Source organism: Somniosus microcephalus, chromosome 6, assembly GCF_052327205.1.
Source record: "Somniosus microcephalus isolate GS21.2 chromosome 6, FLI_Smic_1.0, whole genome shotgun sequence".
In the NCBI taxonomy this organism is placed as follows: Eukaryota; Metazoa; Chordata; class Chondrichthyes; order Squaliformes; family Somniosidae; genus Somniosus; species Somniosus microcephalus.
The window spans coordinates 108,475,602-108,492,678 of record NC_140992.1 but is presented as its reverse complement, the minus strand read 5'-3'; the positions used below and the strand labels follow the sequence as shown (position 1 = coordinate 108,492,678).

Below are 17,077 nucleotides of genomic sequence, written 5' to 3'. Positions count from 1 at the left end.
GTGCCATGGAAGTGGAGTGACGAATGTAGACGAGCCTTCCAGAAGAGCAAAACACTAATCACATCGAAAGAGGTATTGGCCCATTACAACCCAGCATTACCTATTCAGTTGGCATATGATGCGTCGCCTTACGGCATTGGAGCGGTGCTGTCGCACAAATTCTCGGACGGCTCAGAGAGGCCAATAGCCTTTGCATCACGATCACTAACCTCAGCCGAGCGTAACTACACCCAGATTGACAGGGAGGCCCTCAGCCTAGTGTGGGGAGTGAAAAAGTTCAATCACTATCTGCACGGGCAGAAATTCACCTTGCTGACTGATCACCAGCCTCTTGTCTCCATTTTTAATCCGAAGAAGGGCGTTCCGGTGATGACTGTGCAACGACTACAAAGATGGTCACTTTTTCTAGGGGCGCACCACTATGAGATTGAATATAAGGGCATGAAACAGCATGGAAATGCTGATGGGCTATCACGCCTGCCACTGCCTACTGCGGAGGAAGCACCAGCAGTGGATCCTGTCAAAATGTTCCATTCGACTATAGTTGAATACCTACTGGTGACTAATGCTTGTATCGAAAAGGAAACCCGAAATGACCCGACACTGTCTCGGGTATATGATTTGACGGTGAAGGGATGGCCAGCACATGGCGACTCACTGTTGCCAGCATTCTCGACAAGGAGAGAACAGCTGTCAGTGTGCCGGGGGACCTTGATGTGTGGATCCCGAGTGGTAATTCCACCCAAGTCAAGGGAGAGTGCTCAATGAGCTTCATGAGGGTCATCTGGGAGGGGTAAAAATTAAAAGCCTAGCCAGGGCTTATGTGTGGTGGCCGGGAATCGATAAACAAATTGAGGACCTGACCAAGAGCTGCTCAGGATGCCAGAAAGTCCAAAATGCACCACCACAGGCCCCTCTACACCCATGGGAGTGGCCCTCATCTCCATGGCAACGGGTGCATATTGATTTTGCTGGTCCATTCATGGACTCAATGTTTTTAATAGCCGTGGATGTGCACTCGAAATGGCCTGAGGTCATCAAAATGTCTTCCACCACCACGGAGAAAACTATTGCAGTCCTACGGACCATTTTTGCCAGGAATGGCTTGCCAGAACAGATTTGCTCCGACAACGGACCACAGTTTGTGTCCGAAGAGTTCCGGAGGTTCTTGAGAAAGAATGGGGTAAGGCATTACACATCCGCCCCGTATCATCCAGCCACAAATGGATTGGCTGAGAGGTTCGTACAAACCTTTAAGAAGGCAATAAAGGCTATGTACAATGACAACATTCCGCTGCAGCACAAGGTGGACAATTTCCTGTTCACCTACCGGAATGCGACACATGCAGTCACCAACCATGCCTCAGCCATGATGTTCTTTAACCGAAGGTTAAGATCTCACCTGGTTTTGCTCAGATCAAACGTACGAAGAGATGTTGAGAGTAAGCAATTCCAGCACATCCATGAGAAGCCAACAAGGTGCTTCAATGTAGGGCAACCAGTCTTGGCCCGCGACTACCGAACAGAAAAATGGCAGCCAGGAATGATATGCACACGGCAGGGCCCACTAATGTACACAGTGGATGTTGGGGAGAGCATCGTGAGACGCCATGCTGACCAGATCCTAGAGTCACAGGAACAAGTCAACCCCATGCCTCGCCCATACGTACCTGGTGATGAACCCGACGTACAGGTCGCATCTACCCCAGAAACAGTAGCATCGGAAGCTGATGAACCAACCGACGACAGGGGCCAGAATCGCCTCCGCACCAAGAGCAAGACACTCGGGAAAGGCGCTATCCAGAAAGGATCAGGAAGCCTCCTCAAAGACTGAATATATAAATAGACTATTTTCAGCTAATGTTGCATGTTAAAAGTGTTAATTGTAATTAGTTTGATATTTAATTGTTAAATGAGTTTTATGGTACTGTTAATCTAAAAGGGGAGGAATTGTAATGTATATACCTTTAAGAGGTGTTATAACCGGGTGGTTAAGGTCCAAATAAGGGATATAAGTGAGACTTCAGGAACTCCAACTTTGCTTTTAATTTACACAGAACCAGGAGAGAACAGAGCTCTCACAACTACAGGCATGCACATCAATTCAACTGCATGAGCAATCTAAGATGGTGGATCCTATGATGTCATTCTACCCATAATGCAATTTTACCTTAAGACTAGTAATTATAATCCCCTTAGCATTTGTCTCCCTCTGGTGGACAACTTAAACATTACATCCGAGATTACTATATCCCACCCCTCTTAAGTTACAACAATTCTTAACAACATTCTTAAAAAGTCCATAAGGAAACTCCTTTAACGATAGTCCATCCTGAATGATCTAGCAGGTTGTGATCAATCGCTCTGGCGGCTTGTGAGACCTTGTTGAACGTCTTACTGTCAAGTCCCTGCTTGGTTGTGGTAGAGCCACCTGCTGCTCCTGAGCAGTACTCAGAGTATCTGACTCTGCTACGATGGTTTCCTCTTGATTAAGGGGTCTAGGTGTAACTGTCTCTTTTCGTGGTGGTGGGACCACCAATGCATTTGGATAACTGGGGACCAACTTGTCCTCCAACCTTTCCTCTGGAACCTTCAGTTCGATTTCCCATTGTCTGCTCAGTATCTGATCCACATGTCTGCATACTACCTGACCAGTTCCCAACATGACCTTATATGAAACTGGACCAGTCATTGAATCTATGACGCCAGGAATCCATTTTGGACCATAACTGAAATTTCTGGTAAGGACCGCATCTCCTTCTCTAAAACTGCGGCTCTTTGTCCTTCTGTCATGGTTCTCCTTTTGTTTGAACTGTCAGTTTTTCACCTTCCTTTTTAGATCTGGGTGAACCAGGTCAAGAGTGGAGCGTAGTCAACGTCCTAACAATAACTCAGCAGGAGAGAGTCCTGTGGTAGATTGAGGTGTTATTCTGTAGCTGAACAGAACTCGTGACACCTTTGCTGTCAAACTCCCTTCCGCACTTTTTTTCATCATCTCCTTAAATGTTGGTACGGCTCTCTCCGCAAGACCATTTGAAGACGGATGATATGGAGCTGAAGTCACGTGTACTATGCCATTGTTTCTCATGAACTCTTTTGTTTCTGTACTCACAAATCACGTGGCATTGTCACTTACTACGATCTCCGGTATCCCTTGATTACTAAAACTCCTACGCAGGCAGTCTATAGTAACTGTAGATGAAGCAGAATTTACAGGATACACATCCATCCATTTGGAATGTGCATCAATGATTATGAGGAACATCTTTCCCATAAATGGACCCGCATAATCAACATGTAATCTTCTCCATGGTTTATCCGGCCACTCCCAGGGGTGGAGTGGAGCCGCTGCCGGTGCCTTCCTGTGTTCTTGACAAGTGCTGCTTGTCTTGACAAGATTTTCTATCTCCTCATCTAGCTTTGGCCACCACAAGTAACTCCTTGCCAATGCTATCATGCGCGAAACTCCAGGATGACACTGATGTAGTTGCACTAGGATAGACTGTCATGCTGGCTGTGGAATAATCACTTGAGCTCCCCACAACACGCAACCATCCTGCACACTCAGCTCTGTCTTCCTGACACTGTAAGGTATGAAATCAGTCCCTTCTGGATGTTGTGGCCAACCCCTCATTACATATTCTCGGACTCTAGACAGTACTGGATCTTTACCTGTCCATGTCCTTACTTGTTCTGCGGTCACAATTGCCGTGTCCGTGTCCTCCAACATCAAAACTCTGTCCTCTGGAGCTGCACAGATAGGTGTACCTGGTAGTGGAAGACGGCTCATGGCATCTGCGTTCCCATGGTACTTTCCCGCTTTGTAAACGATGACATACTCATATGCCCTCAACGTCACTGCCCATCTCTGGATTCGGGGTGACACCATCTGTGGTTCTGCTTTCATCTCATTGAAAAGAGATAGAAGAGGTTTATGATCGGTGCATATGGTGAATTTCCTGCCATATATGTACTTATGAAACCTCTGTAACCCAAACATTACTGCTAATCCCTCTTTATCCAACTGGGAATAGTTTTTTTTCGCTGGGGTCAGAGTTCGAGACATAAACCCTATCAGTCTTTCTGTTCCATCTTCCATACAGTGTGAAAGAACTGCCCCCACCCCGTAAGGTGAAGCGTCACAAGAGAGAATGATGTCCTTCGCTGCATTGTAGTGAACCAGCACATCCGAGGACAGCATCAGTTTCTTGGATTGTTCAAATGAAACCCTCTGTTCCTCTTCCCACTGCCACTGTGTCTCCTTGCGCAGTAGTTTGTGAAGAGGTGCTAACACTATTGACAAGTTTGGCAAAAACCTGTTATAATAGTTTAGCAGTCCCAGGTAAGCTCTTAACTCAGTCACATTTGTAGGATCTGGTGCCTCCTGCAGTGCTTTTACCTTCTCCTTGATTGGATGGAGCCCGGTGGCGTCCACTCTGTGTCCCAGGAACATGGCCTCATTCCCCATGAAAGTACACTTACTCCTCTTGAGCCGTAACCCAGCCTTATCCAATCTTTGAAGTACCTCTCTCAGAGTGCTCAGATGCTCCTGGTCGGTTCTTCCCGTCACCAGAATATCATCCAGATAGATGGAAACATGTGGAATCCCTTGCAGTACACCCTCGATAGTTCTCTGGAAGATAGCTGGACTAGATGAGATACCAAATGGCAAGCGGTTATAGGTAAACAAACCCTTGTGTGTGTTTATGGTTACATACTTCTTGGATTCCTCATCTAGAGTAATCTGCAAGTATGCATGACTCATATCCAGCTTCGTGAATTTCTTCCCTCCAGCCAGGTTTGCAAAAAAGATCCTCAGTTTTAGGAATAGGATACTGTTCTAGTTTTGATACCCTATTTACAGTCAATTTATAATCTCCACAGATTCTTACCGAATTGTCTGGTTTTAAAACAGGTACAATTGGAGCTGCCCATTCTGAACATTTTACGGGTTCCAGAGTGTTCTCCCGCAAAAGACAATCAAGCTCAGCCTCTACCTTCGGTTTCATGGCATAAGGCACAGGTCGTTGTTTAAAAAATCTTGGCAGTGCCTCCTTGTCTACATAAATCTTAGCTGGGGAGCCATTAAATGTTCCAAGTTCTTCCTTGAACACATTCTCATGTTCAATCAACACGTCTTGCAAAGACAACTGTTTGCCTCTCTCCATTTGATTTATTGCTCCCCAATCTAAATTAAGTTCTCGTATCCAGCCCCGACCTAACAAATTTGGTCCAGAACCCGATACTACAACTATAGGTAGCTGTTCCACGGTGTCCCTGTGTTTCACAGTTACAATAGCTGTACCCAAGGTTGCCACTCGTTCACCGGTATAGGTTTTAAGCTTCATAGAGCAAGACTTTAACTCTGGAACTTTTGCACGGTTCCACAATTTTGAATATTCTTCCCTGTTCATTATGGTAACACCACATCCAGTATCCACCTCAAAGTTGACCTTAGTGTCATTTACTATCAGTTGCAAAGTGATAGGATCCACTTTTGGAATGTCCTCTACCATACTATGCATTATGAACACGTCGTCTTCTTTCTCAGCTTCTCCACTGATGTGATGTGCTCCCTGTTTTTTCACTTCTCTTACTAGGTTTTGCTTTTCTCCCCCTTTAGGTTTGTATACCTCCAGGGTAGCTTTTGCTCTACATGCCCATTTTATATGTCCTTTTTTCCCACACTTGTGGCACTTTTCCTCCAGAAACCTGCATTCCCTTGCCAGGTGATCGCCATTGCATCGATAACATGCTTTTACATGCTCACGTTGTGATTTCGGACCCATATTTAACTTGTGCACCATAAACTGACTTCTAACCTGCTTTGTAGTAGACCAGTCGCAACCTTGGATTTCTTTTACATCTCGGTTCGCTGTCTCTATTCATTGAGCAAGTTCCAGCGCTTTTTCATATGTAAGCCCAGTCTCGGACAATAATCTCCTCTGCATTCGAGCATCCATTATTCCGCAAACCAGCTATCTCTCAGCATGTCTTTCAAGCTGTTCCCGTAATTGCAATCATGTGCCAGTTTTCTCAACACCGCTACATAATCCAACACAGTTTCTCCCGGTATCCTGATCCGTGAATTAAATTTGAAACGTTGTACAATCTCACTCGGTCTGGGATCGAAATGTTCTTTTAGCAAGTCCACTAATTCAGTAAATGATTTATCTCCAGGCTTTGCAGGACTGCATAAGTTTCTCAGTAAACTATATGTTAGACTTCCCACCGAAGTTAGCAAAATAGCTCTCCGTTTTCCAACATCGACAATATCATTTGCTTCAAAGAAATGCTCTAATAACTCACAGTATTCGATCCAAGTTTGATTTTGAACCTCAAAAGCAGAAATCTCTCCTATTCGAGTAGCCATGATTCAGATGCAGTGTTCTTGTATTTTCCCTTCTTCAAGTTGAAACTGTTAATCCTCGTCGCCAAAATGTTATAACCGGGTGGTTAAGGTCCAAATAAGGGATATAAGTGAGACTTCAGGAACTCCAACTTTGCTTTTAATTTACACAGAACCAGGAGAGAACAGAGCTCTCACAACTACAGGCATGCACATCAATTCAACTGCACGAGCAATCTAAGATGGTGGATCCTATGATGTCATTCTACCCATAATGCAATTTTACCTTAAGACTAGTAATTATAATCCCCTTAGCATTTGTCTCCCTCTGGTGGACAACTTAAGCATTACATCCGAGATTACTATAAGAGGGGAACTATCTTTTACAGCTCATGTATACTGCAGTACCGGCAGTGACCACACCTGTATATAGCACTGAGTAGTAACCTGTATAGATCAGTTCCACTGTGAGCCACGTTGAGTAAACACCTGTTGTACCGTTTCTCCTGCAGTCTGTGTCTTATTATACACGGACGCAACAGCACACAGCCGCAATTGCTCCTACATTACTCAAAACCCGTTTAAAAAAAAAAAATTAAAGTTGCAAACTTACCTCAGACTTTATTAAAATAACTTTTCTCCCTTTCCCAACCAAAAATGTGCCATTCAGAAGCTCCACTGCTGAAAGAGTTCTTCATCCAGAGCTTCTCGGGGGCTTTACTCATCCTTTTTTTATGTGTAAATTGTGGGGACTTACCCTCACTCAAACCATTCATGAAAATGCCGAAGTTTAATGCGTGCACGCGCTGCCTGAAATGTCGCACGCGTTCTGCCTCTTAACCTCTTGGTTCAGAGGACAGGAAATGCCGGTTTTCAGCGCATGCGCTGTGCATCCTGAAAACCGGCACTTCCATCGGGCCCACGCGTGAGTACCCCGTCCGTACTCACGCGTTGGGACCCGAATTACTGGGCCAATAAGTTATTTGTAAAAATCCACCTATTCTATTAAGTTCTGCTTTGAGATGGGCAAGTTCAAAAAGCAGCCTCAAATTGAATTATATCTATCCATGTTTCCTCCAGGGTTACTACAAGCAGTGCCGGAAAAAGAGTGAAATGTTCTCACAGGAGCGGCTGTACACCCTCTTCTCAAACATTGAGGACATTTACAAATTCCAGAAGAAATTTCTGAAAGCTCTGGAGAAGTTGTACAACAGCGCACACCCGTACATGAGTGAGATTGGCATCAGCTTCCTTGATTACGTGAGTAGTCATTTGGTATTTCCTGCTAGCAACGTGCCATCTCATTTCATTCGGGATCATTTCATTTTTAAATTACACAGAGAATGCCTCGCGACTGATGATGGGTTATGGCAGCTTTTTGAGCGCGTAAAACTCATCAGCCATAGGGAACCACAAGTCAGAGATGGGATTCAATCTTTCACATAAATGGAAGTGCACCTTCAGCTCACTGCAGGAACATTGGGAAGTAAGCAATGAAAAAAAGCCAAGTTGACTAACAGGCCCATTCATTCTACAATTCTACAGACCACCTCACAAATTCTTCTCTGTTCAATCAATCGTCTGAGCAAGGCAATCACCCAAAGGTGCCATCTCGAAGTAGCTACAGCTCTGTACAACTTGCCCCTAGTTCCTAAAAGCAATCAAGTGAAACGCTATAATATCAATCCACAACTCAACTTATGTTACATGATGTTAACCAGATAACCTTTCCACAGTCCCAGTAGCATAGTTATGTATCACAGAATATTTTATTGTCTATTACTATATTTTCCCTTATAATCTTCAGATTTAAAGATGTGAGTTGAAATAGCATTAACTATTTTTTACTTTGCGGTGGGAAAGAAACAGTTCTGCTAATCCTTGGAGCCACTGGACATGTTGGCCTAGAAATTCAGTTGCCTAGCGCCCGTTGTTTGGGCACTATGGGTGCTGAATTGAGACCAAAATGGTGTCCGAGCAGCGCACGCACACAGTTCTGGTGCGGGCTGCACCGGATGCCATCTTGGTTAGGAGCGTGTGCTAGAAGTATGGTAAGTAGGCAGATCGTGACATCAATCAGCGTGCAACACTGATTTGGCGCCAGAGCTGCCATTTTCGTCGTCATTGCTGGAAGTAACGCCCTGTGTTAACATGCGTTCAGCAGCAGTAAGGACCCTCCACCAGCGATACTTAAAGGGATCATCAACAACTTTCAGGTAATGTTCTTTTTGATTTCTACTGGCTCTGTGTAAGTTTGTGGAACTGTGTGGAGTTTTCTAGAGTTGTTTAAAGTTGGTGAGGTGACAGGGAGTGGTGCTGCAAGTGGAGAAGGCCTTGGTTCTGACTTCAAGGGTTCTGGTCAGACCACTTGCTCCCAGTCATGGAGGCTCAAGTTGTAATCCCCCTTGGCCTGCAGCATGACAGGGAGATCGAGCAGAGGCAGCAAAGAGGATAAGCTGCTCCATGCAAGAGAAGGAGGAGGGGGAGAATGGCTCCCAGCAGGAGGCCTTACCCACCTAGAGTCTTTCAAGAACAACTCTCCTACCGCAGCCTGAGCCAAGACCAGTATTTGTGGCGTCTGCACTTTACAAAGGAGGTGCTCACAGAACAGTGCCCCCTTTTGCATTTGGGGAGGGCTAACAAAGCAAGGGAATACACAATAAATGGTAGTATACTGAGAAGTGTAGAGGAAAAGAGGAATGTTGGAGTGCATGTCCACAGGTCCCTGAAGGTAGCAGGACAGGTAGATAAGGTAGTTAAGAAGGCATATGGGATGCTATCCTTTATTAGCTGAGGCATAGAATGTAAGAGCAGAGAGGTTATGCTTGAACTGTATAAAACACTAGTTAGGCCACAGCTAGAGTATTGCGTACAGTCCTTGTCACCACATTACAGGAAAGATGTGATTGCACTAGATGGGGTGCAGAGGAGATTTACGAGGATGTTGACAGGACTGGAGAATTTTAGCTATGAGAAAAGATTGGATAGGGTGGAGTTGTTTTCTTTGGAAAAGAGGAGGCTGATTTTAGATTTAATTGAGGTGTATAAAACTATGAGGGGCGTAGATAGAGTGGATAGGAAGGACCTATTTCCCTTAGCAGAGAGGTCAATAACCCGGGGCATAGATTTAAAGTAATTGGTCGGAGGTTGAGATGGGTGTTGAGGAAAACTTTGTTCACCCAGAGGGTGGTGGGGTTCTGGAACTCACTGCCTGAAAGGGTGGTAGAGGTAGAAACCCTCATCGTATTTAAAAAGTACTTGGATATGCATTTGAAGTGCTGTAACCTACAAGGCTACGAACCAAGAGCTGGAAAGTGGGATTAGGCTGGATTGCTCTTTTTCAGCCGGCACAGACTCGGTGGGATGAATGGCCTCCTTCTAGCCATAAATTTCTATGATTCTATGATCAGATCTGCAGCCTCAGTCCAGGGCAAGGACAGCGCTGCCAGTGGCTGTGACGGTGACCATGGCCCTGAATTTCTTCTTGTTGGAATCCTTCCAGGCTGGAGCAGGCAACATCTGTACCATCTCTCAGTTCGCCATCTACTGCTGCATAAGAGAGGTGACAGACGCTCATTATGCCAGGAGAGGGGGCTTCATTGTCTTCGCTTTGACCAGAGAGAAGCAGACGGAGCCTGCACGTGGTTTTGCCAGGATAGCGGACTTCCCCATGGTGCAGGGCGCCATTGACTGTACACGTGTGGCTTTGCAGGCACCATATCTAAATGCTGAGATGTACCGCAACCATAAAGGTTACCACTCGCTGAATGTGCAGCTGGTGTGCGACCATGCTCAGCGCATCATGATGGTGACTGTCCAGTATCCTGGCAGCAGCCATGATGCTTTTAATCTGTGCCACTCCGCTGTTCTCTCAGTCTTTGAGCCACCAAGACAAACCAGAAGGTGGCTATTGGGTGACAAGGACGATCCCTTGACCACCTGGCTCATGACTCTGCTCCACAACCCAACCACACATGGCCAGCATGCATACAACGAGAGCCGTGCTGCCACATGAAACATCATAGAGCAGACCATTGGGGTGCTGAAGCAACGGTTCCGCTGCCTGGACCGCTCTGGAGGAGCCTTGCAATATTCACCGGAGCATGTGTCCCGATTCGTGGTGGACTGCCATATCCTCCACAACCTTGACTATCATGAGGGCACAGCCCTCACCATCAGGGATACGGACACCAGCTCAGGAGCAGGAGGAGGAGGAGGAAGAGGAGGAGGAGAAAGAGGAGGCGGTGTAAGAGAAGGAAGCAGAAGAGGAGAAGGAGGAAACGGGAGGAAGGAGACAACCCAGACAGCCCTTTTCTGGCCGGGATATCCGGGATCGAATCATCTGCCTGCGGTACGAGTGAACGCAATCCCAATTCCCCTTTCAACATTAGTCCCACACCTTACCTTCCCTCTGTTACTGACCATCACAGCATCTTCTTGGCCACAATGCTGAAATAAAAGCCACCACATTCCAATAAAACTTTATCCATCTATCCATCCAATATTACATCAAAAAATCAACTAGTCACCCTTGCGCATTCCCTCAGTGAATGTCTTGCCTGTGCCTTTGCCTATCCTAGTGCTCCTACCCCAGTGGCTGCAGCATGGCTGGTGGAAAGCTGCTGACTTTCAGCGGGGGAGACTGCAGATGACCTTGGAGGATGACCTCCAGCAGCTCTGGGCCTGGACTGCACCACCTGGGCATGGGCTGCAGCAGACTGGGCTGGCTGGCTGACAGGTAACAGCAAAGGCACTGGCGGAGTGGTGGGAGGACGAATGCTGTCATCCTGAGAGAGGACAGCAGGTTCATCCTCCATGGATCCACTGCCACTCCCCTGGGGCAGTGCCTCAGCAATCCTAGTATTCTGCTGGAGGACAGACTGCTGGACTCCTGTGACACCCTGCAAACTCCTTTCAATACTGGTAAACCCAGCCATGATGGCAAAAGTCTGAGCTTGTGTGGCAGCAAGCTGAGCTTGCATAACATCAGTCTGAGCTTCCATTGCAGCAGACGTTGGGTGGCTTCTGCTTGTGCTGCAGTGGAAGCTGAAACTTGATGGTTGGGCCCACAAGTGTGTTAATAGATCTCCCCACCCCTTCCACGCTGGAAAGGATGGGCTCCAAGCTCTGCCCAAAGCTCCATGCAAGACTGGAGCTGGACTCCTCCATGCTCCTTGACATTGCATTCAGGCTTTCTGTAAGGCCTGCCAATGCACCAAGCATTTCATTGTGCATACCCATCAGCGTTCTTCTGTAGGCCACCCCATCGAGTCTTCATCTGAGTCCTCTGCAGTAGAACCCGTGTGTGACCTCAGCCTCTGAGGAGCCGGCACCTGAGCTACCCTTTCCCCCTGCCCTGGCTGCAGGCCACTTGTTCCCGGTATTTCACCACATGCAGATCCTGCGTCTAACACAGCCTCTAAAGTACAAGGAGTGTCAGTATCTGAGCTGGTGGCTGGGAGTTTGAAATCTCTCTTCATGTTGACCCACTGGCTGGGCAGGCTGGATTTCTTGAGTGTCTGAAATGCGAAAGGCAAAAGGGTAGGGTTACAGTGAGGGGAGGGGGGAAAGCAAGAGGCACATGCCTACACCATGTGCAGCTTGTAAATCAGAAGAGATTGTGGGATGAGGGGGAATAGGATGTGAGAAGTAGGTTAACGTATGAGAATACCACCATCTTCTATTCTTCAGCCCTGCCTTTGGACACGGCCTCAGCCATGACCATGCCAAGAATGGCAAGCACTGTCTCCTCAAAGGGGGTGAGATCATGAAGGCAAGCCTGCCCCCTGCTGGTTAAGGTCTGCTGGTGCCGGTTATTTGCCACCTTTTCCTGCAAGAGAAAGGGAAGTGTGTCAGTGAGTGTGGTGCAGTGTGTTTGGGTGATGTGCCTGTCACAGTGCTCAAGCTGTGAGATGTGGGTGTGAGGCTTGCAGCAGTGGTAAGTGTGTGTGGGGGAGGTGAAGCTATGAACGTGAGGTGTGAGTCGTGTTTGGTAGAGATTGTTGGTAGGTGAGTGATGGGGTTGTGGTGCATTGAGCAGTGTGTGAGGCTAGTGGTGTAGATGGCGGGATATGGCATTTGATGATGCATTCACTGACCTTGACCACTTGTATGAGGTCATTAAATTTCTTCCTGCATTGAGTCCAAACAATGGGCGCTATGCAATCGAACTTTTAGCCCCTAGAATTCTCTCCTCCAAAAGGTCTGGATGCTGGCACAATTGGAGCTTTTAAGACTGAGATTGATAGCTTTTATTCGGTAAGGTTATCAAGGGATATGGAGCAAAGGCAGATAAATGGAGTTGTGGTACAGGTCAGTCATGATCTAATTGAATGGCGGAGCAGGCTCAAGGGGCTGAATTGCCTACTCCTGTTACTACTGTTTCTAGATGCGTTGAAACTACATCTCTATCCCAATACTTGTTTAATTTCATTGACAATGACTTCACATTGACTGGATTCTTTCAGTAAAGAGTCAATAAGTATCAGTATGCCTAACCGCTGGCCAGTGAGTGTTTTATACATGTAAACTATTGTTCTGAGTTTCATACATGGGGACAGCACTTTGTGGCTTTGAGGTTATCAATTACAGGCACAAATTAAAATCGAAGGAGAAGAAAATCAACATCATTGCGCTTGTTTACTTGGGTGTTAAATGAACATTGTGGTGACAAATCTCGGGTCATGGTCTCCAGCGCCACAACTCCCAAGTGCACCAGCAGCCAACTTAGAAGCCAGCGACTTCTAGGTTTGCCAGGCACCTGCCTGATACATAAGAACAATAAGAACATAAGAAATAGGAGCAGGAGTAGGCCATTCGGAACACAAGGCCTCATCAAACTGCACAGAATGTCAGTGTTTGACAGCTTCACAGAGCTATCAAATGCTGACATTTCTTCTTTCAAAAAATCTTGACAGATGACACGTCATACGTTGACGTGCTCTGTCACTGACTTCCCCCTAATTGGCCTGCTGAGCCCGCTGGGCGGGCTTAACAAGGTCAACCAGGGAAAAATCCCACTGGTTGGCCAGAAGCTGATGGAGGTGGGATTGAAAGCCGGCAAGCAGCAGTCCCACCTCCAAAAGCTTCCCATTGACAAAATCCAGCCCATTGTACTCCCACCCAGTTGTTCCGGCTCTTGAGTGGCCTAATCAACGGCCCTCAAAATGACCGCTGGATGCTGCCCAAAAAGGTAAGAAAGCTTTTTTTATAGCTTAATTCCTGTGGAGCCAAGTACCACAGGAGTGGTCCTCCTGGCTCTAGAATAATGCTGTGGGCCACTGCCAGCTAAGGCCGCTCTCACTTCACTTCCTCCCTTTGTCAGGACTAACCTGCGGACCAGTGAATTGCAGCGGGATGTCTGATTAGCATTTAACTGACAAGCTGGGGATGCCAATGAGGCTATCGAGGCTCAATTTGGGGCACGCATTTGGATCACGCCGCTCATTTCCTGCCGGAAACCAGTGCGAGTTGCATTTCCCCCCTAAATAGTTCAAATTTGCAGCTAGTGTTGTGACCCTGTTGTGAAGCTGTACAAATAGAAGAGACAAATTTTCAGAATATGTGCCACCAGTGGTAGCACACCACCATCGAATTGGTTCCCTAAACATTTCAAATCCCCCCCACCCCCAATGAATTTTGTTATCTTGTTTATGTTGTTCCTCTGCTAAGGTAGTCTGTTCCACATCTTGTGGGGCAGGAGTTTTTTTCCAATCTCTAACCTTGCTCAAGGTTTGTAAATGTTGTGCTGGTGTTCTCTTGTCCTATGCTCATTGCCCAAGTTAAATAACTTGTTTACTTCAACCTCACTATATCGTTCATTTTCCTGAAGACCTGTATCAGGTCTTACCTCTCAGAGAAGGCTTCTGATTAAGGGCCAATTAGTACCTTTTGGCAGGAGCTGGATTGATATTAATTTAGAAGAGGGACTGAGGTTTTTAGAGATATCAACACCACTGGCTGATTATTTTCCCTTTGATGTGTTAAGGGAAGGAATTTTCCTTAAAGGAGGGAGATCAATAGGTGGTGTGGGAAAGAAGTGCATGATGGAATGGTCAGACATGGGCTCTGGGTGGTGTGGTTTTGATGGGCCAAGTGGCTTTTTTTTCCACTCTGCACAAAAGAAAAATAGTTTTACTATCAAGTGTGATGTATGAATTAACACAGCTCAATTCTAACATCAGCAGGGAAGATATGGGTTGTCAATTATATTCTCCTTTCACCACAATAGGTGGCAAAAACCATACTCTAATCCAGTGTATACAGACAAAAGCTACTACCCAAGCTATTTTTTCAGAAAAAATAATACACAGAAGATGCAATTTGATAATCAGATTTATGCTGTTCACCTACCACCCTGCCTGCTGCCTGTTGCGCTCCAGGAAGGAAATGGAGCGCTTGATTTAGTGCTCCACTTCCTTCCTGGAGTGCAAAACCGAATTTTTTAAAAGTTGACATTAGTGCCTGCCGCTAATTTTTTCAACTTTTAAAAGTTAGCGCTCCAAACAGGGCGATAATGAATTTTCCCCCCATAAGGCTGTTTTGCTTTGAAGTTCAAGCACACTACTTTACTCATTCGGCTTTGATTGCATTGGGCATCAAAGCAACAAGGCCTTGCCTGTGATAATGTCACCAATCCTAAACCACACCACAATATAGCTTGTAGGGGGTGGCGGGTGGCGTGTGCGCCCAGTCAGTTATGCCCCTGACTGCCTGTGAGCGGTTCGAATCGCTCCCACGCCCCTGGGTTCTAGACACCGGACTTAGGTACAGGCGGCGATACAGAAAACTCGAGTAGACAGGTGGTTCGGTGTAAGAAAACCAAGATTTTATTAAAACAGAAACAAAAACACAGTCTTATGAGAAATTACTGGTAGAAAAATTACAGGCATATAACAATAATTATACTTATACAGGGAATGGGGAACACATGGCACATCGAGGGAAAGACAACTACTTTAACAATCCTTTTATCCATATCCCACCCCTATACCTAACTAGATTAAGCTATGAGGGGCCAGGAATTCATGCTCACCAATCCAAAGCAAAGCGTATTGTTTTAGCAATTGCGAGTTTTGAGGTCTGGTCTCCTGTCCTTTGGGGTACTCCGTCGCCACATGGTCTCAGGGCACGGTGCTGGAGCTGTTGCTGCGACACACCTTTCTTCGCCTCAGCTACCGTCGTCATCTCGTCGCGATGGGTTCTCTTCTTCTTCTCCCTTGGGCGGTCTTCAGTGGTAACGTTGCGTCAGCGAGACGGTTGGCAGTCTTCACTGCTTAGATTTTCCTATCCATTCCTGGAACGCCGGTATATTCGTTATGGCGTGGACACCTGCATTTAATGCCAGCTCATTCGCAGTGTTTAACGAGCCAACTTAGTCTCACTGTCCTTATATTTTCTTCCCCCAAGCGCCAGCTTATAACTAGGCGCTCGGTCTTAATTAATGCGTCTTCTGCTGCCTTTCTCTGCTCTTGTCGGGTCTTTACCTTTTTCTTTGTCTCGCTTCATTTCGCCTCGTTTCGCCTCATCTCGCCCTTTTGTGGCCCGTGTGTCCTGTATGACTTTGGACTCGGGTCTCATCCCCCATCCGCGATTGGTATGGATGTCCTTGGTTGCGAAATTAATGCAGGGAGCGAGAAGAGAACCCGCCACGAGGCCAGGGCAAGAGTACGAGCGGCGGCAGCCCAAGACCAGACAAGAGGTTAGAGTCAAGAGAAGAGAGCAAGAGCACAGCTGCTACTGAGGGCCTACAATTATACCCGTTTCTTCAACTCCTTATCTGCGCGCCAAATCAGGTCAGTCCATTGTTTTGGTTATGGCGGGCTGTTTTAAACGATTATACCAATCTAAACTAACTAGCTTTAGATGGCCGTTTATCACACCTGATGGCCCGATGTCCAGGCTGTATTGTCATTAATGCATTTTAATCGGCCTGTGCAGCCTTGATGGCTTCCATAAGCTGTTTCCGATTATTTATGCGGACAAACTAATGGCCTTGCGCTTAGGCCTAACTGGGTTGCTCTGTTTTGATCTGACGTAATGCATATTCAATGTTTGCCTAGCTGTCTGGCCCTTCAAACACAAAAGTCCTTTTCACAGAAATGCATTTTAAGTTTTGATTTCCCAAAGCTGCTTGTTCTGTGCTGCAGAGTCCAAGCTTGTAAAATCTTACAGGCTTTTGGTCACGAGGTGCGGACGCCATCTTTTGGGTACCCTTTTTAAATTGTCCATACAGGGCCCCTTTTATTAATAACCTTGGGGGAATGTGGGTATTTTGAGAACCTTACAAGCTCCACTTGCTTATCATTTAATAGAGGGCCTTCTGTATCCAACATTTCATGTACAGTCCCTGAAGCAGCACGGAGATAAGGGAGAAAAAACTCAGACCCTGCCCTGCCGGTTTTAGGATCCTCTCCTAAACTGAATGGTGCTGAGCCGAGCAGGTTCCAGGCCTACTCCGCTCAGGATTCTTCGGCGGGGACTGCAGCTCGGCAGCGGCCGATGAAAAACAATGAAGTAAAAAAAAAATTTAAGTTTTGTGTGGAGCCAGGAGGAGCAGCAGTGCTCCGGCCAACTCCACAGCACTCCTGAGGGCTGCTGCCGGCTCGCCTCCTCTTGTCCTTCCCTGTGAGCCGCCTTTGGAGGCCCGATAGGCACCGGCGGCAGCCCCTCCAAAGTATTGAAATAAGGCCCAGGGCCCAATTTAGGGTGAGCCTCAGACCACTGTAC

The 17,077-nt window shown here is 46.6% G+C and overlaps 1 protein-coding gene across 2 annotated transcripts in view; it reads left to right on the top strand.

The window, feature by feature from the left end:
• The window catches only part of LOC147115976 (rho guanine nucleotide exchange factor 4-like), a 173,154-nt gene that overhangs the window by 61,423 nt on the left and 94,654 nt on the right, over positions 1-17,077 (top strand). For both annotated transcript variants that reach the window (XM_085990657.1, XM_085990656.1), the window contains exon 3: positions 7,430-7,609. In XM_085990657.1, the coding sequence (XP_085846783.1) occupies positions 7,463-7,609 (147 nt within the window). In that variant the 5' untranslated portion in view covers positions 7,430-7,462. The remainder of the gene's footprint in view (positions 1-7,429; positions 7,610-17,077) is intronic.